The sequence below is a fragment of the Thunnus albacares genome, chromosome 17, assembly GCF_914725855.1.
Source record: "Thunnus albacares chromosome 17, fThuAlb1.1, whole genome shotgun sequence".
NCBI classification, from domain to species: Eukaryota; Metazoa; Chordata; class Actinopteri; order Scombriformes; family Scombridae; genus Thunnus; species Thunnus albacares.
In genome coordinates this window covers 28,133,808-28,160,323 of record NC_058122.1, presented here as the reverse complement: position 1 = coordinate 28,160,323, position 26,516 = coordinate 28,133,808, and the positions used below count along the sequence as shown (strand labels likewise).

General features: G+C 41.3%; 1 protein-coding gene across 3 annotated transcripts; it reads left to right on the top strand.

Moving 5' to 3' along the window:
• The first annotated feature begins 1,453 nt into the window (after positions 1-1,453).
• On the top strand, positions 1,454-26,516 carry taok2a (TAO kinase 2a). Of its 3 annotated transcripts, none has more exons than XM_044331892.1 (20): positions 1,454-1,949; positions 9,587-9,727; positions 12,240-12,311; positions 12,825-12,926; positions 14,428-14,473; positions 14,586-14,682; positions 15,049-15,162; positions 16,141-16,232; positions 16,325-16,418; positions 17,329-17,410; positions 17,501-17,671; positions 19,317-19,526; positions 19,710-19,838; positions 20,035-20,271; positions 20,495-20,623; positions 21,660-21,863; positions 22,772-23,011; positions 23,308-23,529; positions 24,296-24,478; positions 25,077-26,516. In XM_044331892.1, the coding sequence occupies exons 2-20, from the start codon at positions 9,596-9,598 to the stop codon at positions 25,977-25,979; spliced, it is 3,459 nt and encodes a 1,152-aa protein (XP_044187827.1). In that variant the 5' UTR covers positions 1,454-1,949; positions 9,587-9,595; the 3' UTR covers positions 25,980-26,516. The 3 variants fall into 3 exon arrangements, with proteins under 3 accessions (XP_044187827.1, XP_044187826.1, XP_044187825.1); XM_044331891.1 differs by lacking the exon at positions 1,454-1,949 and adding an exon at positions 7,597-7,682 and having other exon boundaries at positions 23,308-23,520; XM_044331890.1 differs by lacking the exon at positions 1,454-1,949 and adding an exon at positions 7,597-7,682.

Sequence of the window (26,516 nt, the reverse complement as noted above, 5' to 3'; positions counted from 1 at the left end):
GAATGTCCTTGGTTGAATTAGATAAAATCATAAAACCTACTACTGCTACTAATAATAACCAGATTATAAGAGGGGATGAGCTCTATTACAGAGAGAGATGAACATGTGGGAGTGAATATACTGCGAAGAAAAAATGTACCTCCAAAAAGCAGTGCAGTACATAGAACTGCCTTTAGATGTCGCACTTTCACTCAAGCTTTGGTAGATTGTTTCTTTGCTTTTTACAGTTTGGAGCCTCTTACCTATCTGACTCTTTTTTTAAAGGAGAAATGGATTTTCAATCAGTTTTAAAAATTGTCCTGTCATCAATTAATATTTTGTTTACTGGGGATCTCAACAACTAGTATCTTAAAGTGTCTCTTGAGAATGAATCAGGGACAAAAACCAGCTAAATGACAAGGAATAAATGCTAAGAAGTAAAAGCAGAAAAGCAATATATTGTGCAGGTTACATGGTTTAGTTTACCTGTGAGTAACACAAGTGAGTAATTTGACCGCAGTGGTGGTTCTGACATAAAAATGGCTGAAAACTTCTACTGTGTTTTTACTCTAATGTTTAAAGTAACAATTTTAATGTCTCAAATGACAAAGTTTTATTGTGGACAGATGATTCCAGAAATATTCTGCAAAAAGAGCTTCTAAATCTGAACCAATAATTTTGATTTTTTAAGCTATTTAATATGTAAAATGTTGCTATTTTAAAGCTTCCCTCCACTCAAAAACATGTTTTTCTTCTTGTTCTTTGAGTTGGATGTTGCTCTCTTCCCTGTGCAGAATGATGTATGTTTGTTTTCACATTAATCTGCTGAAGGAGGAAAGTTTCTCTGAGCTCACCTTAAATCTCAGTTTAACATGTGAACCTACAAGCAGGATTTTTGACATCACAACTAGTTTGTAGTTCAGGTGGTCTGGATCAGGTCTGCCTTCTGTCCCCAGAGTCAAAACTAAACATGGAGAAGCAGCGTTCAGTTTTTATGCTCCACATATCTGGAACAAACTCCCAGAAAACTGCAGGTCTGCAGCAACTCTCAGTTCTTTTAAATCACAGCTGAAGACTTTTCTGTTTGCATTTAATTAAACCAAATTTGAGGGTTAATATCTTACACTGCAGTGTAACTTTTATTCTCCTGTTTTATCTGTCTTATTATATATTAGCTTCTTTTTATTTCCAAATTTAACACTTTTTGATTGTATTTAAATGTCGTTTTACATTGCCTTGTGCTGCTTATATATTCTGTCTAGATGCCTTTTATGCTCTATGTAAAGCACTTTGCCTTGTTGTTGAAATGTGCTGTACAAATAAACTTGGCTTGCACAGTGTAGCTCAAACATTCAACTGTAGGAACAAGAAGAAAAACAGATTTTTGAGTGGAAGGGGCCTTTAATGTTATCTAGGTCTGTTTATTTATACCATTTTATTTGTGAAGCGGAAACCTCACCGGAAACAGAACAAATCATTTTCCGGTCAGCGCTCGAGTCCCGCCCCACCGAGTCTGTGCCATCTTGTGCTTAGCAAGAACAAAAACGGTGTCAGGAACAAGTCCAGCCTGGAGGGACGGGGCGCAGATTTTAGCTTGAATTTTAAGGGTATAATTTAAAAGGAAGGTTTGACGGGGCAGTATGCTTGGACGTGCGACACCGCGGAGAAACAGCAGCCACACCCCGCAGAAGAGCCACCGTTAATGGTTAAAGCAAAGCTAGTCAATTAGCTCAGGCTAGTAACCGTTAGAGAGGCAACTGGCGAGCTCAAAGTTTCCATTTGACCCAGCTGAACGAGCCGCCGTTAACCAATTTATACTCTCTAAACATCCGGAGGAACGCCTGTGGAAATGGAGCAAACGTCGTGTTGATCATCTGCCGTGAGGAAACCCGGGCTATGAGGATTGAGGCTCGCTAGCTCGGCTGCTAACAGTTGTTTTTCGGTCCGGAGCGGAACCACAATAAGCCGCGGTAAGAAATGCTACACTTAGCATTGAGCTAACTAGCATAGTTAGCTGTTCAGTGGTGTTCACAACTTGGGTCCGGGGGCCGCCCTGTGGTCTCTGATTTGTTTTTTAGAGGCCTTCAGTAAAATGGGAAATAATGTAAACGGGCTAATGCTAAACCCAGTGGTGGAAAATAACAAAGTACATTTACTCAAGCACTGTACTTAATTGCAATTTTCAGGTATTTGTACTTTACTTGAGTATTTCCTTTTGATGCTACTTTATACTTCCACACCACTACATTTCAGATGGAAATATTGTACTTTCTACTCCACTACATTTATTTGACAGCTTTAGTTACTTTTCAGATGAAGATTTGACACAATGGATAATATAACAAGCTTTTAAAATACAACACATTGTTAAAGATGAAACCAGTGGTTTCCAACCTTTTTTGTCTTTTGACGTCTTACAAAAAGCAGTGTGTAGTCGGGGTCACATTTCACATGTCTATGAGTTGTTAACAGCTCCACCAAATAGTGATTTTTCCCTCTAAACTTCTCACATGCTTTCATTTCAATAAATGTTCAAACGATCCAATATTTCAGCAAAAATCAAAGATTAGAGAAAAAGTCCAAAAACTGAAAACAGATTTGTGTATCAGAACTTTGTTTTTTCTTCTTTCCTCTCCCATTAATCATCTCACCACCCCTCAGATTTATTTGCTGACCCTTTGGAGGGGCCCGACCCCTAGGTTGGGAACCACTGGACTAAACTAGCTAACTGTATATAAATCACTGACTATATATAATGATGGATGACACATCTCCACTTCCTGCCGCTATACAAAAGTGAAGCCAGTAAATCTCCTTTTTGGGAGCTGCCATCTTGCTTGTGTGACGTCATTTGGGGCCAGAGTGTGCGCAGCAGAGTTGGGTGGCGGAATGATGGCCGTCAGGACACGCAGCCTCAGCCGTCCTGCTGCCTGAGGAGTTTTGAGAGTTGCTGTTACAGCTGTCAATCATGACATCACACACTCTTTTCATAACGTCAAATAACTAATTAAAAACAAAATTATCAGAAAAATGAGCACTCAGACAAACATCATTACGATAATTCTTTGGGAAAAATTTGTTTGACGTGTAGGCTAAATTGATATTTTTAGTTTAGCTCGTCCCATCCGCTAACATGGAGGAAGTGGGACTTACGACTATACTGGAGCCAGCCACCAGGGGGCGATCCAGATATTTTGGCTTGACTTTTAGAGAGCTGTTATGACGTCCATAGTTATTACTTGCTCCACCTCCAGCAGCTACAACAGTAACATGCTGCTCTAACACTGATGCTTCACTATTAATAATCTAATGATGTCATATATAATAATATATCAGTCAGAGGGACCAAACCACTACTTTTACTGCAATACTTTACATCAAGCTCATAATACTTATGTACTTTTACTATGGTAGGATTTTTCATGCAGGACTTTTACTTGTAATGGAGTATTTTTATATTGCTGTAGTGGTACTTCTACTTAAGAAAAGGATCTGAGTACTTCTTCCACTGCTGACTAAGCCGTTAAGTCATTTCATCCTGATAGATCGTCTCATTTTTGCATTTATTCTGCTAACATTAGCCAACTTTAATGCTATTTCTCCACTTACCGTTAATATACGTAATTCAGTGAGAATAAAGCAACAAAAGGCAACTTCATTGAAGTGAAAGCTGATTTTTCCTGCTTGCGGAGCTGTGCTGGCAGTGCCTACGTGTACGAGGATGCATTGCACACAGCATCGGCCTCTCTCCACTGCATTTCCTCGGCAGTATACTCGTCAACAATTGCAGGTGTGTTTCACACTATATCCCTAATGCGGTTAGGTAGAGATAAAGTTGAAAATCAGCGAAACTGTCCTTTAATTTCTATTGATAAGTCATTATAAGGGCAGAATTACTAGCATTTATGATGCGGCAATATCCAAATGAAACCGACTTTGTAGACGTGAGGTTTCTGTTTTAGGGGAGAAGTCGATGTAATGCTTATGTAAACTTGAAATCAAAGCCACACATCTTACTTAGAAATGACTGAAAGAATGACATCACGGATACAAGCGGCTGAAATGAATTTCCTCTGGAGAGCGTCTGGGCTGAGTCTGAGACATCGGGTGAGGAGCCAGCTGAGATGGTTTGGGCACCTGGTTACGACGCCTCCTTCTGGAGGTGTTCCAGGCACGTCCAACTGGTAGGAGACCCCGGGGCAGACCCAGAACACGCCGGAGGGACTACATATCTCTACTGGCCTGGGAACACTTTGGGATCCCCCAGGAGGAGCTGGAGGGTGTTGCCAGGTCGAAGGATGTCTGGGTTTCCTTACTCAGTCTGATGCCACTGCGACCCGGTCCCAGATAAGCTGCGGAAAATGGATAGATGGAAACTATTACTGACACAATTTAGTTGTGCTGCAGTGGAAACTATAGCTGAAATTATAGATGCCGCGACGGTCCGCGTAACATAAATGTCGTCATCAGAGGGTGTTCGCGTAGGCTCCGTGTGGACATCCGTACCTGCAGTTTGTTGTGTCCACGCTGTCATAATGCTGTCTTCCTGTAGACGGCGATCTACTGAGCATGTGTGGAAGACGTCCTCCAAACGGACCCCAGAACGTAGTATAAACAGATCAACTCCCCGTCCGTGGCATCTGCAGCTGTCCGTGTTCATGTACTGACACAGTTTAGTCGTGCTGCAGTGAAATAGCTCGAGATCTAGAGTTATTGTCTCGCACGTCAGAGTAAAGGAATTATAGAACTATTTTGACATAAATTGTTTGGGTCACGGAGCATACCGAACCAAAGAAGTCGCTTACCAAACTGAACATCCTGTACAGAACAGTTTGGACGAATACACATACGGTTACACACCTACTATTTAGTAGTTTAGATGTGTTCATTGTAAATAAACATGCGGTTTGTGGATATTTCAATGTTTCTTTACATTTAGGACCACGCCCAGTGAAAATGGTTCATCCTTCATTGCCTGTGAATCAACCACTTGTGTTTCATTTAAAATGAGGAATTGCCTTGGTTTAATTTTTGGAGGTGATGCTTACTGGAACTGATAAATGTTTTCTTTTTAAACCCGGTCTGTGCTAATGTTATACAAACTCCACAACAAGGAGGTTCTACTGTGCAAAACTGTTTCCAAGTCAGGGCTGGGTTCAGCCATGTGATCCTGGTCATTAGGCACCACTGACACACCAAATTTCATGTCACTATTTAAAAAAAGAACTGTCTGGAGCTGTTTCCCTTTTTCCTTCTCTGTTTTTAGAGTCTTATGCTGCCTTCACGTTGAACTTGATTGAACTTGTGTGAGTTTGTTTTTTCCAAGTAGGAAGTCGAGGAAAGTTGTTTCCCAAGTGGTCAATTGCTAAAACTTGTGTGAGAAGAACTCTGTTCTTTGGAAAATGACAGAAATAGCTGCTATGAAGCCTTTTCTTATTTCATCAATGGTGAATGATTTAGTGTTTTTTTTGTTTTTTAACTTTGAGTTAAGGAGCCAGAAAATGGGCGACATTTTCAAACACATTATTGTATGTCCTAATTTATAAACCTGGATTTTCACCAGTGGTGGAAGAAGTACTCAGATCAGAAGTAAAAGTCCTGCATGAAAAATCCTACTCCAGTAAAAGTACATAAATATTATGAGCCTGATGTAGTTAAAGTATTGCAGTAAAAGTACATAAGTATTATGAGCTTGATGTAGTTAAAGTATTGCAGTAAAAGTAGTGGTTTGGTCCCTCTGACTGATATATTATTATATATGACATCATTAGATTATTAATAGTGAAGCATCAGTGTTAGAGCAGCATGTTACTGTTGTAGCTGCTGGAGGTGGAGCTAGTTTACACTACTTTATATACAGTTAGCTAGTTTAGTCCAGTGGTTCCCAACCTAGGGGCCTAAAATACAATGTGTTGTATTTTAAAAGCTTGTTATATTATCCATTGTGTCAAATCTTCATCTGAAAAGTAACTAAAGCTGTCAAATAAATGTAGTGGAGTAGAAAGTGCAATATTTTCCTCTGAAATGTAGAAAGTAGCATCACATGGAAATACTCAGGTAAAGTACAAGTACCTCAAACTTGTACTTAAGTACAATACTTGAGTAAATGTACTTAGTTACTTTCTACCACTGAATATCACATCACTGGTTCATTCATGTGGACTCTTAACACAAATAAACAACTTCATTTGTTGGCTGCAGATAATTTCATTGCTATCTTTTAATATTAAAGATGATGATGAAGAACAGTAAGAAACATGAAAGGAAAGATGTGATAAAAGGTTCCTGGCCTGATCTGAAACAACAGTTACATTCTAGACACTTCAGGCTATTAGGATGCCCCATTTCTCTTCTTAATTTGGAGAAACTTGCTGTTCTTCTTGTAGACAAACGTTCTTGTGTCTTTCACAGTTTTCAGCTTGGTTGTTTTTCTCCTGACTGTAGACAGTAGCTGCATGCGTCTGCTTCCTTGCCTTGGTCTGAACACCATGATACCACTGAGCGCCACATAATATATAATTGGAAATTGGTTGACCGCATTTTGAAGGAATGTTGAGTAGGGGGGGGGTAGGAGGGTGGGAATCTGTGCGTTTACACAGCAATGCTTTAAAAGGAACAAGCCTTGCTGTACTGCATTAAACAGAGACCCCGAGGCCGTGTTTTCATGCATTCACCGAATCACAGAGGCCTGGTTATGTTGCCGGCTCTCCTCAGGGCTCCAGCTGACACTCAAGGATGAGCATCTACATTAACCCCATTATAAAATGATGTTGCATTTGTCAGTAACCGCGGCTCAGTGTGCAGGCTGAGATTACATTCATTTGGCTGATTTAGTCAGATGATCTGATTTGAAGCTCAGCTCGGCTCATCTTTGGATTTTCATGGACTTATTTATATCAATCTTTGATTTGAGTTGTACCGTCATGGTGAAGACGACAATATAGAGCCGTCAGTTTGGCTTTCTGCTGCTCTCTGATCACTAGATGCATAAGACAACACACACCGTGGACTCTTATGCATCTGATTAAATGTATTTAGATTAAGATTCATGTTTTTTTCTCTTGATTGGTTTCTCCAACTCCAACCTGATGCGCCAGTCGCTGTGAACCTCTGTTGTTGTCCAAGAACTATTAAAAACACATCAATGAGCCACAACGCTGCACAGGGTGACATGTTCCTTTATTATGACGAGTTTGGTCACGTTAGTTTAGCGTTGCGCTGCTGCTAAAAATTTCCCACAATCATGGGCTACACCCGACGTTACCGTGGAGTCGTCCTCTCCTCGTTCTTCAAAGGACATCCACGTGAAAGGTGCTGTTATAAGAGTAGCAGAGCTGCTTTAAGGAACAGGGCAGTGCGTAATGTGTGCGTATCGAGTGTGTGTGGTTGAGCGAGCAGCAGAAAAGTGACGTTGAATGCGAGCGGATCAGATGAAAAGGTTCGCGGTAAGCCGTCGATCTGTCAGTTCATAAATGCTGCAGCTTCTCATGACCAAGTAAAGTCTTGTCTGTTCCCCATCTGCTGGAAAAGTGAAGAGGCTTAGCCCTGAAGTTAGCAACAATGGGTTAGCCTAACCTAACCACGCTCACTTAAGGTGGACTGACCTTTAAGGTGGACCAGCTTTTCTCATTTTAGTGTCACTCAGCCGCTCCTGAATGAAGAAATGTCTGTCTGCTGAGTCTCTTCAGAGTTCTGCTCATGAGGTTTGTTGACAATCAGAAAAAATATAGAAAATCTCCAGCAAAGTCCTTTAAACTCGTTCTGTTGAGCCGTTTGAAGCCACATCGTCTTCATCAGAATGTGAGCCACTATATTCAGAACAGTCTCATGACGACCGTCATGGTTGAGACATTAAAAGGAGCACTAAGTGATTTTCTCATGGTTCTTCCTCGCCCTGAAATAAGCGGATGTGACCGTGTTCTGGGGCTGTACTGACACCTACTAGAGGAAAGATTCAGTTTGTTAAATGTGATTAATTCAGTTATTTAACACAGAAAACAGGTCTACAGCATCAGTTTTCTGTCTGACATCAGTTTTTCATCAATATTTATCTTCATCACATCGTTATTGGCCCTTTTTTAGTAAATTGTTTAGAGCAAGAAAAGTTGATTAATTGATCCTTGGAAAATGGATTGGTAACTACTTTAATAATTGTTTCAATCAAAAATTCCAAATATCCTGTTTCCAGCTTCCCAAATGTGACAATTTTCTGTTTTTCTTTGTGATATTTGATAGTAAACTGAATATCTTTGGTCAGAGAATCAGATGAGACACTCTGCCTGCTCCGGGCGTCTGGATGAAACTGTGTTTCTGTGTGAAGCTTGTAGACATCGTCGGTCGTGTTATCATGTTACAATGAGATGGGATTGTGTTGTCTGGTGCAGCTCACTGTCAAAGTCAAAGTGCTTAAACGGTTGCTGTCAGTCTCCATGTTTAAAAGAAAAGCTGTTAATGTGTGAGGCTGACTGGTATTTATGTTGCTGTCTGGGTCCAGTCTGAATCAGTAGGTAGTTAAGCGTTACACTGTTAGCTTCCTGCTAGCATCAGGTTCATAATACTTTAAGGACAATGCTTCAAGCTAGCATGCTAAGTGGCTTGTTAGCATAAAGCACTGCTGCATAATGGACATAATTTCTTTCTCAGTGTTTTACTGTATGTGGAAAAACCCCACCAGGAATTACTCCTGTTCAACAGTTGTTTTTTTTAAATGGGTACCTGGTTCTTTGCACTTTGGATTTGGTTCTGATTTGGAACCGGGTTTTGGTTCCTACCCGTACCAGTTACTGTCCTAAATACCACAGATCAGCTGGAAGATTAAGGCTGTTTTCTGTCACCAGAGAGGTGTTACGCCAAAAGGAGCCAGACATGAAATTTCTGCAATATTACGGAATATTTGAGCGGTTGAACATGGATTTGGAATATCAGGGAAGCTGATAAAGTCTGATTCATCCACATGATGGGGATTTTGCAAATGGGTCACTTTACAACAGTACAAGAATGCATTTTCCAGCATGTTTAACACATTAATTAGTTTTCTGCCCAACTGAAGTGGAAAACAGACGCTTCACATCCTTCAAAATCAAAACGGGCACACAGCCAATGATCCAAATATAAACCAAAGGGAAGTCCCTTCACTGAAACTCTAAACACACGATTGGAACAAAGTGATTGTCAGGTGTTTCTAGACATCAACCAAAATTCAAGTTAATGTTTTCTGTTGCTTTCATCAGAAATGTCTGTAAACACTGGAGTAAAAAAGGCTCCATATATGTGTATATAATAGAAACAATACTTATGTGTATATAACAGCAATTTATAAGTGAAAAATGTCGCATATTTGTCTTTAAAAACTGTTTTTTGGCTTGTGACTTTGAATTTGAATAAATTAAGAAGCCCAAAAGGGAAAAATCATCCAGTAAATCACAAGAAATGGGTAAACATTAGAGGAATGTCTGAATAAGTGTAATATTTTTGTTTCAGAAATGTTTTTGACAGGTTGGGAACTACAGTGAACCACAGGAAGTAATTATTAGCCATGATCATGATTTACTTGAGAGTTCACGGCAGTCTCCCGGCACTAACCTGTGTTGTTCCCTGTTTTTTCCAGGCCCTGGCCATGCCCTCGAGTGCACGGGCGGGCAATCTGAAGGACCCGGATGTGGCAGATCTCTTCTGCAAAGATGATCCGGAGAAGCTATTTGCTGACCTCCGTGAGATCGGCCACGGCAGCTTCGGAGCCGTCTACTTTGTGAGTAGGACGTATACAGTAGGGGGGGGGGGTTGATTCTCACGTGTTTTTATTTACAGATCTAGTAGACAGAAATATTGGCCCAAATATAAGACGACCCTGATTATAAGATGTAAAAGTAAAAGTTTCAGCAAAGCAGAACATTAATCTCACATTTGTGTATCTTCATCAGTCACTGAATCTCTTTTGGAAACATTTTTCTAGACTGTTTTTGACTCCTCATGTGTGACAGCAGTAATTCTTTTTGACTGGTCGTGAATTTATGTCCTCTGTGGTAGAAAAACACATGACAGGACTCTCTGTACATTTCCATCTCTATATTTATATTCTGGGGCTCTACTGGAATATCTTTGCATGATTTCCAGTTAAACACTCTTTATTTATCTTCTACTGGTCCTTTATGCAGCCCCTCAGTTCAGCCTCTGTCTGTAAACAGGCTGTTTTAGCTCCTTTTTGACTTGCAGGCAGCTTTTCTACATACGTTCACCTCAAGCTTTGGAACTTTGACCATGTTTAACATCCGACATCAGAACAAGATATAAATAACAGAAAAACCACACGAAGCAGAATATGAACCCTTTAAATGACTTATGTGTGACTCTAAAAGACACACTATAAACTTGCTAGCTTAGCAACAATAAGGCTACAAATAACCCATAATGCAGCACTCTCTGTAGGAGACACAACATCAGAAAGAATACCTGATGTTGTGAATAATAGTCCTTGAATATAATACAAACTCTGCTTTTTTAAACACAATGTCAAGGGGAAGAAATGATCTTATATTTGGGCCAATATGATATTTGTAGAAACGCCATCTCAGCTTCATAAATACTGAAGGACAAAGATCAAATACGTGTTTAAAAAAAAAAAAAAAAAAAAGACAGATCAGGTACATGTCTGATTAGTAATGGAGTAATTTATCACTCATATCCATCCTTAATATACAGTAGATGTGAGTTTCACTGTGGACGTACTGTAAATTTAACACCGTGTGTTTGTCTCCTGTTACTGCACATGTTGAGACAAATCACATTGTTTAGATCTTAATCTTTGCCTCTGAAATCAGTCTGCGTTCTGTCTTAATAATATAAAAGAGTGGGATCTTATTAGGAAAACAGTGGGAAAATAACATGTATGTACTATCTGTGCATCTCATTTCACCTGTAAAATATTCTCGGAGGCTGTGTGGTAGACTAACACCTCCACAGCTTTCTCACCGCCACACTGAACGTCTGAGTTTCTGAGGATCCTTAAAAGGCCATTAGAGATGTGCTGCAAAAAATAGACGACGTGCATCAATTTGCATCAATTTAACAAGCGTGCCTCTGCTTTATACTGTATGTACACTGACCTCACATGTCTGTTATTTCTTGTTGTGTTCTTCTACTTCTGATTTCACCTGATTCTTCCATATTTTTATCGAGTTTTGAGGAATTATTCTGAGCCGTGATAAAGCATCATCTGGTTGTTTACAGTCTGAGGCAGCGACGGGACTTGATGTTAAAGTCCTCTCAGTGCAACATGACTTGCAAATCTGATCTGCTGCTTTGTCTGATAGCAGCATCCTCACTTGGGATTAAGGATTAAGCCCTTTTGGAGGATTAAGCACTCGGAATAGCTCTGAGAAAATATGAGCATTTTGTCCAAAAATAAATCATGTAGTCTGGTTGATAAATGGATCATTGTTTACGTCTTTGTTCTCGACTCGCTACACGTGTCAGATTCATCTTCTGGCTCCACCAAGTGGTCGAAACACTAAACTCAACTCTGCTCCAGAAGACAAATAGTTTATCCAGTAATAATGCAAAATATTTTCATTGTCAGAGGTGGAAAGTAACTAAGTACATTTACTCAATTACTGCACTTAAGTACAGTTTTGAGTTTGGTTGGATATCATTACAGTTCTTAGTGATTCCAAGTTTCAATTCCATGATGGTAAAAAGGGAGATCAAATGTTTAGAAAGCACAAATATCTTTATTCTTTTACTTCTTTTACTTCTTATTATATTATTATTCTTTACTTTGACTTTTATTTATTCATTAAAACAAGTAAATTAAAAGTGTTTTTTAACTGAACATTCACAAAGTAAATACAGACAAACTTCAGCAGTTGGTTTCCTGTTATCGACCACCTCTAGTTTTATGTTGCCAGTGTGAAACTGAAATAAAATAATCATGTCTGTCAGTCACCAAGGCCCTAAAGAACCCTCCACAACAACATTGTGCTGGTTTTTCCTCACAATGAAACACAAAACACACAAAATACAAAGTTAGCGGTTGCTGTATGTCATTAAATACTACAGCAGTGTTAGAAAGGCCTCCAACAGTTTCTAAATAAAGTTGCTTTCACTAACATACATCATCTGTGAGTAACTGATTAATTTGGGTTCAGATTAACCAAATAAAAGCACTTAAAGAAGGAAATGATGCGTATTCACGCTCAAAATTTGAAGGTTATCGGTTGACAGTGACTGTAAACACACTGGTTGTGTTTTCTGTCGTTCAACAGGCCCGAGACGTGCGCAACAATGAGGTGGTGGCCATCAAGAAGATGTCGTACAGCGGCAAGCAGACGAACGAGGTAACAAACACCAACCTGTTCAGAGTTCCTCCTCTGTGAAAAATCTGCTGAGTTTAAACGGCAGCTGAATGCAAGATTCTTCAATTAAATCTTTATTGGCAGAAGAATTACACATTAAATAATTCAACAACAGTTTGGGAAATGTAGTCACATTTTCTCCTTCATTCATTCAGCCTTGTTTATGGATGGATCTGTTCCAGTGTCGCTATTTTAATCTTGTATGATGTCCAGTTTTCTTCCAGTTGTGCTTCTTGTTGTCTCAAGATAAGCATCAGTTTTTCCTCTTAGATTCCTTCAACAGTTACTCGCTATCAGTCCTTCGTCAGGGGTTCTATGTTTCCCTCAAATGTGATCTATCACTTCCCATTATACTTTTTTCCCTAAACATGTTTATTTTCTGACATAAAAAGTGGTCTATGTGAGATAATGTACATACATACTGTACGATCTTAAAGCTGATGATGCCTGTATTTTAAACAGGATGAAGGTTGAGTGTTTTCTCTTTGTGTGCAGAAATGGCAGGACATCATTAAAGAGGTGAAGTTCCTACAGAAACTTCGCCACCCCAACACCATCGAGTATCGAGGATGTTACCTGAAAGAGCACACAGCATGGGTACGTAGTGTGTCAGGCAGTGGGAGTATTATTACATAACGTCTTACAGATGATAACATGGAGGCTCGCTGCTTTGTGCTTTAAAGACTTGGAGGGAAACACAGCTGCAGTTTAAAGTTTATCTCTGTTTGTGGCCTTATTTGGATTCAAATTGATTTGAACTAAAGTGAGACGTCATAATTTGGTGAAGACAAACACCTCCTGGTAACACTGGGTGAATTAAACTGTTGATCATTTCAGATGTCTTTGTGTTTAACGGCTTCCTCATCATATAAACGAGCTTGTAATTTATCAGAAATGACTTAAAACTCAAGTTAATAAACAACAAGTAATGACAAATACTAGTTATTGTTGGAAATGCAGATGACTGTTAACATTTCATCCACCCAACCTGTTTACACCACCGGCTGTTTGACGGCTCACCAGTAACACTTAGTTTTAATGTAAAGAGTCTGTAATGTTGATTACTGTATTCCTGTCATTACAAATGGAGACAGACTGTTGTTGTGAATAAATTCTCGACACAAACTTCATATTTTTCTTTCCAAAAATCCAAAAGTGATCAAGTACTATAGTAATATAAAGGAATATTGACTTTAAACTGCAGTTGGCTGTTGCATTGTGTTGTATTATTTTACAGGATAACATGTACAATATGCAGAGATTAGAGGATGATTCATTCATAAAACTCCTGCTTCTAAAACAGGCCTGTAAAATGTGTTTATATACTTGACACAAAGAGAAAATCCAGTGGAGCACTTAAAGGGAACCTTTATGCTCGTTTCCAGCTCTATATATTTATTCTGGGACTCAACTAGAGTAGCTTTACATGATTCACAGTTCAAAAACCTCCTTACTCATCGTCTACTGTCCCTTTTTATGCAGCCGTCAGTTCAGCCTCTGTCTCTTTAAGCCCGCTCTGTCCTGATTGGCCAGCTGGAGGGGCGGCGGCGCAGCGATGACCATATAAAGAAATCCGTCGCCAGCCGACGTCGTCTAGGGCTGAAAGTAGAAAAAAATGTTTGACAGGGAGCGTTCAGAGCAGAGCTGCTGCTTTTTGATTACTGCTACATACGTTTACTTCTTTATTTGACACTTTTAACAAATTAATTTCATTATATATATGATAGAAAATAAGGGAAAGCTTAATAGGTCCCCTTTAATTATTTACATCTCTAATTATATTTGTGTAAGAGCAGGTGTGTTTTTTAATTTGTATTCATCTGCTGGTCTTAAAAGCTTTGAATTCAGTTTCCTCAAAAAGTCCATAACTATTAAAAAGCCTTAAATTTCCTCTCCAGACAAAAATATGATATAAATGTCAATAAATTCACATAATAAATAATATAATTGTCGACCTTCTAGTCCCGACTTGTTTACAGTCATTCTTTGACCAGTGAAACTGTGAAAAAGTATAAAAATATCTATAATTGCATGTAAAGTGTTATGAAGAGTCTTGTGATGATAGTTGTCTGATCATCTCCACTCGTCTCTCCTGAAGCTGGTGATGGAGTACTGCCTCGGCTCGGCCTCAGACCTCCTCGAAGGTCAGTCGTCTCCAATCGAGACTTCATTATTCATCACTTTCTTGTTTTTTTCTCTGTGTGTGTTTGTATGTGTGACTCTTATTTGACTTTTCTTTTCTTTTTGTCTTTGCAGTTCACAAAAAGCCACTCCAGGAAATTGAAATAGCTGCTATTACCCATGGTGCACTGCAGGGATTAGCATATCTTCACTCTCACAATATGATTCACAGGTAAACGTGCTGACAGTTCAGCTGCTGTCATCTCTTAAAAGTCAACTATCTGTTTAACTTCTTCAGCTCTTTTTAACGCCCACAACCTCCGCTGTTCATGAATCCGCTGACTTCAGCTAAATGTATTTCAACCAGCACTTCACAATGATCCCTTTTACAAGCAGCAAATCCTGCAAGAATGTTTTTCATTTAAATGTTTAAAAATCATTAATTACGTTAATTTTGAAAACTTTGATTCACAGCCTCTAGAACAGACTGAAGTAATTCTCTTATAGTTCCATATTTGTCTGTCAGGGCTGTGAGGCATCACTGGTATATTCATGTTTTAGTGTATTTATGTGTATGTAACGGATCTCTTTTCTGCAGGGATGTGAAAGCAGGAAACATCCTGCTGACGGAGCCCGGTCAGGTCAAACTGGGGGACTTCGGCTCGGCCTCCATTGTGGCTCCAGCCAACTCCTTTGTGGGGACTCCATACTGGTGAGTGATCAGGAAAAACCAGCATGTAGTAGCATATATTCAGAGCTCAGAGGTAACCACCGACAATGTTTGATAAACCCAGAAGGTCGTCTGAAAACACATAAAGGTTCTGAAGGTTTTTTTTTTTTACAATCCTCAAAGACTCTTCTAACCATCTGGATGAGAAAATATTCCCTCTGCTGCACAATAAAACTGATTTTCCTAAGTTGAGACTCCTATACAAGCAGCCAGCGAGCTCCCATCTTTGATTAGATTCTGAACACAGAGAGAGAGAGAGAGAGAGAGAGAGAGTGTGATCGCTAGTGAGGGAAGAAACTTCACTCTGTAACTCTGCTGTGCAGCCTCAAGGCCACTTTTTATAGTTCCCACAACTCCAGCTAATTATGTCATGTTCATTTCAGGAGTCGCTTCTCACAGTCGAACTTTCCTTCACATCTTATGAAGAGTTTAAGCTGTTTAGTGCTTCAACTAATGATTATTTTCATTGTCGATTTAATCTGCAGATTATTAATCATGATGTCCTGAAGACAAACAAAACCCCAAAATATTTCATTCACAATAACGGAACAACAAGAAATGCAGCGAACATTTGAGGACATTTGAGAACCAAGAAAAATCAAATATTTGCTTAAAAATGACTAATAATTACTCAGTTGATTAATTTTCTGCTGATCAACTAATCAATTGACCAATCAACTCAACAGTTTTTAACCAGGACCTTCAGTATTTGGATCAAGAAAGTCGTGAAAAATAACATTTGCCAAATTAAGTCGTCTCCTGCTGTTATTCCAGTGTGTCAGATACATATTTAATCAACATTTAGGTAAATAAATGTTTGGCAGATATTCACTATTAAAGGACTTGATGACATCCTTAAATGTTGCTGTTTGGGTGTCAAACCAAAGTTATTAAAAGAAGACCGACGCGATGCCAAACCTCTGACCTCTGCTGTGTTTTGCTTTGTTTTTTTTTTCCTAGGATGGCTCCGGAGGTGATCCTGGCCATGGACGAGGGCCAGTATGACGGCAAGGTGGACGTCTGGTCGCTGGGCATCACCTGCATAGAGCTGGGTATGAGCTGCAGATGTGTGAATGCGGGTAAATCAGTACATGAAGGTGTAAAAATATTAAAGGTCTTAACATTGTGGGGTTTTTTTCCACAGCGGAGAGGAAGCCCCCACTGTTCAATATGAATGCTATGAGTGCCTTATACCACATCGCGCAGAATGAAAGCCCCATCCTTCAGTCCAACCACTGGTGAGAACATCTGTCTCCTCTCCACTCTCCTTAGTTTCATCTCTGCAGAAGCCGAGAGCTGCTGTTAGCTCAAGATTCAACACTTAAAAACCTTGAAACATTCTCTCATCATCGAGCTGTTTTCGTGATGCGTTTAATTATATTGTGATCTATATGTGTTGATTGATGACATTACATACAGGCCGCCTTTCTTTCTCCTGCTGAGAGGATTTACTCCATGAATAAACTTGCATGGATAGTTTTATCCCAGGTAACGATCATCACAAGATAATGGGCTCAAAAACCTAAACAGGAGCATAGTTTGTTATCTTTAGAAAACTGTAAAGGACTCACATTCTGTACATTTCCAGCTCTATATTTATATTCTGGGGCTCTACTGGAATAAAAACTCCTTATTTATCTTCTACTGGTCCTTTATGCAGCCCCTCAGTTCAGCTTCTGTCTGAAACAGGCCGTTTTAGCTCCTGTCTCTTTAAGACCCCGCCTCCTGATGAGCTCACTCTGTTCTGATTGGTCAGCTTCAGGAAGCTTCCTCCGGCTCCGGAGGCTACGTAAACAAACTATAGTAGCAGGATTTCACTTCTTTTTCTCCTTCTTTACTCCAAATGTCAACTTCTCAAATCCGTCCGTACATGTTGGATGAATCACATCTGAAATATGAGAGTGGGCGACACCATCTCATCTGGAAAGTAAAAAAACATTGTAAATGAAGCGTTCAGGGCAGCTGAATCCTGGACTTCGACCATGTTTAACATCCAACATCAGAACAGGATATAAATAACAGAAAACGTGGTTTCATTCATCAGAGACCACGGCTGCTCTTTGCTTCTGTAGTTCTTCTCTTCTCCTGTTATTTCTCAAACTTCTCTAAGAGTATTTTTTCACTGATAACATCTCTCTTTCTCTTCAGGTCTGATTCCTTCCGCAACTTTGTTGACTCTTGCCTACAGAAGATTCCCCAGGACCGGCCTACCTCGGATGTGCTGCTGAATGTGAGAACCGAAACACACGTGTTACATCAGTATTAACTCCTCTGCAGCGTAGTCGTGCTCATCCGTCCTTTCCATCCTTCCTCCTTTTAGCATCGCTTCTTGTGCCGTGAGCGCCCGCTGACGGTCGTCATGGATCTGATTGCACGAACCAAGGATGCAGTGCGAGAACTGGACAACCTGCAGTACCGCAAAATGAAGAAGATCCTCTTCCAGGAGACCCAGCAGAACGGCCCCGTGTCGGAGGGAGGAGAGGATGAGGAGGTGAGGAGTGTGGGGGAGGGGAAGGTGACGTCTATGTATGAGTGGAGGAAGGAGAAGATGTAGAGAACAAGGAGACCAGAGAGACGTACAGGAAAGTGAGGAGACTGAAGCATGTAAACAAACAAAACATGACATCACAGCTTGTATTGTGATTTGTATCAATAGCTTGCTACAGAATCAATCAGTCGTCAAATCAATGAGAACGGGGTTTTCTGTGTTTTGTTTATTTGGCGTTATTGACATCACTATTGACGTCTTGTATCCCTGAAACCCTGAAAATCTTCTCCGTCCGTTTCAGCAATATAGATTTGAGTTGGCTTGAAAACTTGTGCACATAAAGACAAAAAAATACAACATTTCATTTTACATTTTTAGGTTTTTCTCCATTACATTTCTGCTAGAGCAGGTGTAGTACTAAACCATATCAAATTTATTTATAAAGCACATTTAAAAACAACCACAGTTGACCAAAGTGCTGTACAATAAGATATCACGAATAAATTAAAACAACGCAACAGGATAACATCAAACAAGAACAAATAGGAAACAAATAATAGTGGAACACTGGGTTTTAACGACAGTCAAAGGCCCGAGCAAACAGGTGAGTCTTTAGTTTGGCCTTAAAAGTGTTTCGGGAAGGGGAACACTTAGTCCCAAGAGGTAAACTGTTCCGAAGTCTTGGGGCAGCTACAGCAAATGCACCGTCACCCTTCAGCCGCGATGGAGGGACAGCGAGCAACAGTTGGCCAGAGGATCTAAGAGATCTGGTGTTGTGAAGGAGGCAGATGAGCTCCGAGAGGCCATGAAGAGCCTTAAAAACAAATAAAAGGACCTTAAACTCAGTCCTATACTTGACTGGTACTACTCTCATATAAAATGGTATTTCTGATTAGCCTCATTTGTATATCATACCTGGTGAGACTTACAGTGACTCTGCCATGAGTCTATGAATGAAGGAAACACTTCAAAGGCTTCAAAGGGTTTTTTTTATATATTTGATATTTATTTTTGTATTTTATATTTATTTGCACGTACTAAACAAAGGTTTGGTGCAGCAGGTAACAAAATCAGATGTTAAAATGCATTTTTACCATTTTATTCTATATTTGACCAACAGACTGAGGTGTCCCTAATGTACAACTGATCAGGTCATTCTTTTCTTAATTGAGACTCCCGTTGCACAAACATGATGATGATGCATATTCAGCTCGAGCTGCAGTAATCAGTCAGGCAACAGAAAATTAACTATTTTGATAATTTATTTATTGTTTAAAACAAAAAAGTCAAATATTTGATGGTTCCGGGTTCTCAAATGTTAGAATTTACTGCATTTCTTGCTCCTCCATGATAATAAATTGAATATTTTTGGATTTTAGACAAAACAAGACATTTCATGACATCATGTTGGGCTTTAGGAAATTATAACGGATATTTTTAACTGTTTTCTGATGTTTTATAGATCAAACGATAATGAAAATAATCATTGTAGTCTCATATTCAGCTAGTAAAATCGAGACTTATTTAGTCTTTTTTTTTTTTAATGCATGAAAACAAAACGATCCACAAGAAGGTGAATAAAAGTACAAATTGTGCTGACGAGAATGAAGACATCAAGCTGAAGTAATAATGTGTGTCTGTGTGTCAGGAGGTGGAGCAGTATCTGTTGCGGACCGGCACAGTCAACAGCATGGAGAGCTCCCAGTCGGTGCCCAGTATGTCCATCTCAGCCAGTTCCCAGAGCAGCTCCGTCAACAGTCTGGCCGACGCCTCCGACGACAGCAGCAGTGAGATGGCCATGATGCAGGAGGGCGAGCACACGGTCACCTCCAACAGCTCCATCATCCACCGACCCACGGTAAAGACCACATCACATATACTAAACCAGACCTGAACCGCCTTTCTGTTCAGACTCCTTCATTCACTCACTGGTTTATGTAACAGAGACAGAACACAATAATCCTAAAAAACAATAACAACAATAATATACCCGAGTGGTTTTCTGGTGTGATTGAAAGTGTCTCTCCACCGTCCTCCTCAGGGTCAGGACAACATCTATGATGATCCTTACCAGCCGGAGATGGATCAACCCCAGGCTCCCTCTGCTGGCCGCCGTCGAGCCTACTATCGCAACCGCGACCACTTCGCCACCATCCGAACCGCCTCTTTGGTACGTTCACTGAGTCTGTCGTACTGTGCTGTCAACTCTTTGATTCAGAGTCATTGAGATTAACGCCAAGATTCTCATCATTCATATTAATTAATCAGAGTCTTGTAGAGTCGTTATAGTTTCTCTCCGGTAAATTCGCTGTTATCCAGCATCCATCTGCATCATCTAACATCTGTTTGTTCTTCCCCTCCTGCAGGTGACCCGTCAGATCCAGGAACATGAGCAGGGCTCGGCGCTGCGGGAGCAGATGTCTGGATACAAACGCATGAGGCGGCAGCACCAGAAGCAGCTGATGGGGCTGGAGAACAAGCTGAAGGCGGAGATGGACGAGCACCAGCTGAAGCTGGACAAAGAGCTGGAGAACCAGAGGAACAGCTTCTCCACCGAGGCCGACAAGCTGGGCAAGAAGCACCAGGCCATCCTGGAGAAAGAGGTAAGAGTCTGTACCACGAAGTTCAACTCTCAACTCTCTGTGGTTCACTGAGCCTAACTTTGGTATCTTTGGATCATGAACTGGTTAAACTATGATCTAGTAGTGATAACAATGATAGAACCAGCAAACCATCTTTTCAGCACTAACAGGAACCGCTGCTGTATTAGTGTCTGTGCAAAAAGACAGACTCCTGACCGCAGCCTCGCTCTGTGTCCTCCCGCAGACGAAAGCAGCTCTGGCAGAAGAGAAGAAGTTCCAACAGCACATTCTGGGCCAGCAGAAGAAAGAACTGACCAGTTTACTGGAGTCACAGAAACGCCAGTATCGCCAGCGCAAGGATCAGCTGAAAGAGGCACGAGCTGACACTTCACACAAATCCACACACATGTCAAACACCACTGATACCGGATGATCTCCAAAGCAGAGCACGTTAACTATAAAGACAACGATAACAGCAGCACTTCTGGTGTCTCTGATACCTGTTGATGGGAAAGAAGTCATTAAAAACAGGAAAAGTCCTGAACCCGAATCACAACTAATAACCGGTTATTGTCTAGTCTTCCATGTCATCCAGAATCAGATTACTATCAGAGGCAGTTTCAGGCATGTCTAGACTAGTTTGGCACAAACAGAGATCATTTTTACCTCTAAAATAAACCTTCCAACAGCTCCAAGAGTTTGAAGTCAAACTCTCAGCGTGTCCAAAAACTGATGAGATATTCCTTCTAAGGAGCTGTTAACCCTCCTCAAGAATATCCCGTCTCGTCGAGTGAGTCTGTCAAATTTAAAAGGAAATATAAATATTGGTTATAGAGAGCAGAAGTCATGACATCACTTCCTGTCTAGCTTCTGTAATTCAACACAATCCCTCAGTCGGCGTTTTTATTTAAGTTAAGCAACAAAAAACTAACAGCTCCCATAGTTTCATCCATATCCATTAAACTCCCCTGTGCTTTCCTCTGAAGTCATTGTTGCTGTTTGCAGCTGTAATCTGAGCTGTGTACAGACGTCTATCTGTCAGACGTGTCTGAACTCGCCGATGGTTCGTCAGAAAACTCCCATCCTTATCTAAAGATATGAAGCGAGCCACATGACGTAATGTTGAGATAAAGAAGTTTCTGTTCCAAGGCTGGATTTTTATTTATTAGTGTAGTTACAAATGTTAATTAGAGTTTTAATGAGGTTTTCTTACTTCTGGGACGGTACAGTTTCACTTTATCGCTCTATAACATCCTTCATTCCAAAAACACACGTAAAACCTGAGTACGTATAATACTAACTAGCCCGATAACAATAACATGACTACAAATTTAACCACAAGAAGAGTTTTGGCTGTTTTGATTTCCACTTTCTCCTTTTTTAACTTCTGTTTTCGTGTCACTAAACAGGAGCTGAACGAGAACCAGTCGACCCCGAAGCGTGAGAAGCAGGAGTGGTTGATCCGTCAGAAGGAGTGTCTGCAGCAGATGCAGGCGGAGGAGGAGGCCAGTCTGCTCAGGAGGCAGAGGCAGTACTACGAGCTGCAGTGTCGCCAGTACAAGAGGAAGATGCTGCTGGCTCGCCACAACCTGGAGCAGGATCTGCTCAGAGAGGTACGACAAGAGACAAAACTCCCTGAAGCTCTTATTGTGAAAAAACTACAAGAGGTGCAACTCTCATTTCTGAGATAAAACATCTATTTTTCATCCACAAATCACCATCCTGCTGCCAGAAATACTCATAGAGCACCAAAATAGTATAATATATATGAGAGAGATGGAGGGGTATGACATGCAGCACAGGTTAACCATTAGATCACCAGAGCTGTTTGTTAAAACTAGTGACCAGCTGTTTTAGGAAATTACCGACCCTTTTTTTAAACATGATGCTATATATTTGTGAGCTGCTTTTAAAGATTTAATTACTTCTAATCGATTAGTTGGTCAAAATAAAATTAATCTGCAACAATGTTGATCATCGTTTTGGTATTTTTACTTGAAAACTGACAAACATTTGATGGTTCCAGGTTCAACGTCGCCTCTTTTCTTGATCTTTCTTGATCTAAATGATAAAATATAGAAGTTCTGGACAAAACAAGGAGGATATTGTGAATTTTCAATTTTCCAATGTTTTATAGAACAATTAATCATTTAAGTGAGAAAATTATCTGCAGATTAATTGATAATGACAATAATCAGCTGGCTGATCAGAAACTATTAGAAACATTGTTGGTTTTCTTTTTTTTCATGGAATTTGTCAACAATAAAGAAAAATATAGAAATTTTGGCCTTATTTTTCACAAAAAGGCAACTTGCTTCTCTGTAAATGTTAGTATAATTCATCTTATTGTTTCTGTCAGACTACAGAGAGTCTCATAGAGTCACTGTGAAGCAGTGAAGCAGTGACTCAGTTACTTTAGTATTTGTTGTTCCTCTATTTTTCTTTCTTGTTACACTTCCTCTTTCCCCTCTCCGTCCTCCTGGATTCCCGCTGACCCCCTGTCTCATCTGTCCTCCTCCAGGACCTGAACAAGAAGCAGACTCAGAAGGATCTGGAGTGCGCCATGCTGCTGCGGCACCACGAGTCCACCCAGGAGCTGGAGTTCAGGCAGCTGAGCTCAGTGCAGCGAACCCGGGCCGACCTCATCCGGACGCAGCACCAGACCGAACTGACCAATCAGATGGAGTACAACAAACGGCGAGAGCAAGAACTCCGGCAGAAACACGCCATGGAGGTCCGGCAGCAGCCCAAGAGCCTCAAGGTACGCAGGAGAAACCAGAGTTAGCTTCTCCTGAGTGTTGCTGATGTTATAAGCAATCAGAGATAAAGACATGTCCTTGAAAACCTCTCGTTGAGTAATCTGACTCTCGAGTCCTGGAAAGTGATGAAAATTGTCCAAAAAAGGCAAATGAAACCACGGAAAGTTATTATTCTGCACTATAATAGTGACTAAATCAATAAATAAAATGTCACAAGTTCTCAAAATGACATTTTAGCACACAATATACAAAATACGTTGGTCTTATGATGATTCTGATTATTTCTCTCACATTCCAGTCCAAAGAGCTGCAGATCAAGCGTCAGTTCCAGGAAACCTGTAAGATCCAGACTCGTCAGTACAAAGCCCTGCGCAACCACCTGTTGGAAAGCACTCCCAAATCCGACCACAAGGCCGTCCTCAAACGCCTCAAAGAGGAGCAAACACGTAAGCTGGCCATCCTGGCCGAGCAGTACGACCACTCCATCAACGACATGCTGTCCACACAGGCTGTGAGTAAGGCAAGGAATCCTCCGCGCACCTTTTACACCACCTGCCCCCCCCCCCCCCCGCAAACCTTCACCACATCAGCACCGCCACAGAGAAACAAACAAAAACAACAGCAAAAAATAAAATAATCAGCAGCTGGAAGATCTACAAATTGTTCTTACAATTCAGAATTTACCAACTTTCTAACAGTCTTCTGTAGAACACAATCAAAAAAAATGATTGTAACAGAATTATCTCCAGATGAAAACAGACGTTCTGCAATAAAAACCTGATTTACTTGATACCAGCGCTGAAATAGTCGCCATCTTTTAGGTCAAATATCAAAGAAAAATGCCAAACTTCACTGGTTCCTGCTGCATATATGAGCATTTTTCTTCTTTTTTGATTATAAATAAATTTAAAATAAATGCCTTTTAGAAATTTCCATTGTTGGTCGGACAAAACAAGACATCTAAAGACGTCTTGGGATCTGGGAAATTAAGACTTTGTTTATTTTTTTTCATAAACCAAATTATTTGGGTAAAAGAAATCATTAGTTGCAGCTTTAATTGCTTCCAAATTATGATTTTACCCAATTTAATAGATTTATGGTTTGTATTTTTACTCATTTACCCAACAGCAGTGGTAAACTGATATTCTAACTGAAACACTTTTAATAATCTGTTTAGTGAAGGTCCGTGCAGAAACATGTCGTCCTGCTCCTTTAATAACGTCTCAGTGCTCTGAGCAGATTGTGCTCTACTGATACCGAGGCTCCTCCCCCGTTTGTCCCCACAGCTGCGGCTGGATGAGACCCAGGAGGCGGAGTACCAGGTGCTGCGGATGCAGCTGCAGCAGGAGCTGGAGCTGCTCAACGCCTACCAGAGCAAGATCAAGATCCACACCGACACTCAGCACGAGCGAGAGGTGAAGGATCTGGAGCAGAGGGTGTCCATCCGCCGAGCGCTGCTGGAACAAAGGGTACGGACGCCTGCGAGATGGTTTCTCACCGTCTTTAACACAGAAACAACACTGCTGCTGTCTGACTGTCGCAGCCTTTTCTGATACTCTACTGCTGCTTTAGGCTCAGTCTAACCTCTGAGTGGTGGGTAAATGTTGGACCATGTCCGCACAAAGGTAGCTGCATATTTTTCTCTCTGTATTCAGCTCAATGTGTTCAGGTCTCTGTGCATATCCCAGACATTTTATAGTTGTAGCATTCATATCCAGTCCCACCTCTGCTTCAGCTGCCCTGTGTCAAATATAACAAGTATATTTTTTAACCATATTTTAAAATAGATTAGAACAACTTTATTGTCCACACAAGTGAAAACTTGTCTGTCTCATCCAGCAGTTCATAAAAAAAATCAAATCACAAACTCACACCACATAACAGCACTGACAGTATGAATACTTCAAATAACAAAATAAAATACACATTTTAAGAAAAGCACCGGAAGAAAGGAATAATATAAAAGATTAAAATCACACCCTGCCCAGCGAGGAAGGCGCCGTTAACGCTCTGTTTCTTTGTGTTTGTGGTGAATAACGGTGTGAAAATGTGTTTGTGTTCCGTCAGATCGAGGAGGAGATGCTCTCTCTGCAGAACGAACGTTCAGAGCGGATCCGGACGTTGCTCGAGCGTCAGGCTCACGAGATCGAGGCCTTCGACTCGGAGAGCATGCGTCTCGGCTTCAGCAACATGGCGCTGACCGGCATCCCGGCCGAGGCCTTCAACCAGGGCTACCCGACCCCCAGCCCCTCCTCGGGCTCCAGCGGCTGGCCGTCGCGCCCCGTCCCCCGCTCGGGGAGCCACTGGAGCCACAGCGTGCAGAACTCGGTGGCGACTCCGTCCTGGCGCAGTCAGAACCACGGCGGAGGAGGCTTCAGCCGGGCCGAGTCCATCACCTCCTCCCACGCCCTCGGCAGGGACAGCGAGCTGAGCAAGAGTGGCCGGGGCCACCCCTCCTCTTCCTCCTCCTCCTCCTCCTCCTCTCACCACCAGCAGCACTACCTCCCCCAGCACTACCAACACCACCAGAGCACGCCGCACCTGTACCGCGAAAGCCACGATCGCCATGACGGCAGGGAGCGCGAGCGGGCCAGGGAGTGGGTGGGAGGAGGGGGCCACTACTCCCATCACTCCCAGGGCCACCACCACCACCATCACCACCACCTCTCCTCCCACGCCTCCTCCCAGTCCCTGGCTCTCCTGCCTCCCCCGCCTCCACCTCCCCCCATCTCCCTCTCCTCCTCCTCTCCTCCTTCCTCCGCCTCCTCTTCTTCATCATCTCAAGGAGGCTACGGAGGCGGGGGCCTCGCCGTCAGGGGCCCCAGTCTGATGGCCCTCAGGAACAGCCCCCAGCCCCTGCGCAGGACGGCCTCCGGTGGTCCGGGGGGCGGCGGCAGCGACGGAGGGCTCAGTCGGAGCACATCGGTCACTTCCCACATTTCTAACGGATCTCACCTGTCGTACTCATGAAGCCGCCGGCTTCTCCTCGCCGCTCTGATCTGTGAGCGTCGTTCTGCGTCTGTGAGAAACAAACAGGGCTACAAGCTGCTTCAGCTGAAGCGAGCAGACAGAAGTAGAACGAGGCTCATCTAACAGAGCGAAAGGGAGGAAGTGGTTAGGTTACATTTTTTTTAGATCTTTAAGAGGCTTCACAGATCTGACGCAGAGCAAATCGATCATTTTAAAAAAAAAAAAAAAAAAGCAAAGCCCCTGATTTAGAGAATTGAATTTTTATATCTCCTTTCTCGAAGTGTGTCGGGACTTTTAACAGTTCTTGATGCACAAGAAAAGAAAGAGAGGATACCCTTTCCTTTTTGGTTTTTGAGTCACTACAGAATAAGCAGCAGCGTTTTAATAAGAGAGCTCTGTGTGGAAGAGTCGAACTCTTCCTCAAACCGATGAAACAAAATCCAAAAATATATAAAATAAAAGTGGCTAAAATCTGAATCGGATATCATGTCCACATGTGAAAATGAGCCATGTGTTGCAGAATGAACAAGTCGCAGC

What these genes read in the sequence shown, in the direction of transcription:
- taok2a (XM_044331890.1), top strand. Translation starts at nt 7,635, where the DNA reads ATGAAGAAATGTCTGTCTGCTGAGTCTCTTCAGAGTTCTGCTCATGAG. An exon ending in ATCCTTCAGTCCAACCACTG is followed by an intron (nt 16,419 to 17,328) that starts GTGAGAACATCT and finishes CTTTCTCTTCAG; the next exon opens with GTCTGATTCCTTCCGCAACT. An exon ending in AGGCCATCCTGGAGAAAGAG is followed by an intron (nt 20,272 to 20,494) that starts GTAAGAGTCTGT and finishes GTCCTCCCGCAG; the next exon opens with ACGAAAGCAGCTCTGGCAGA.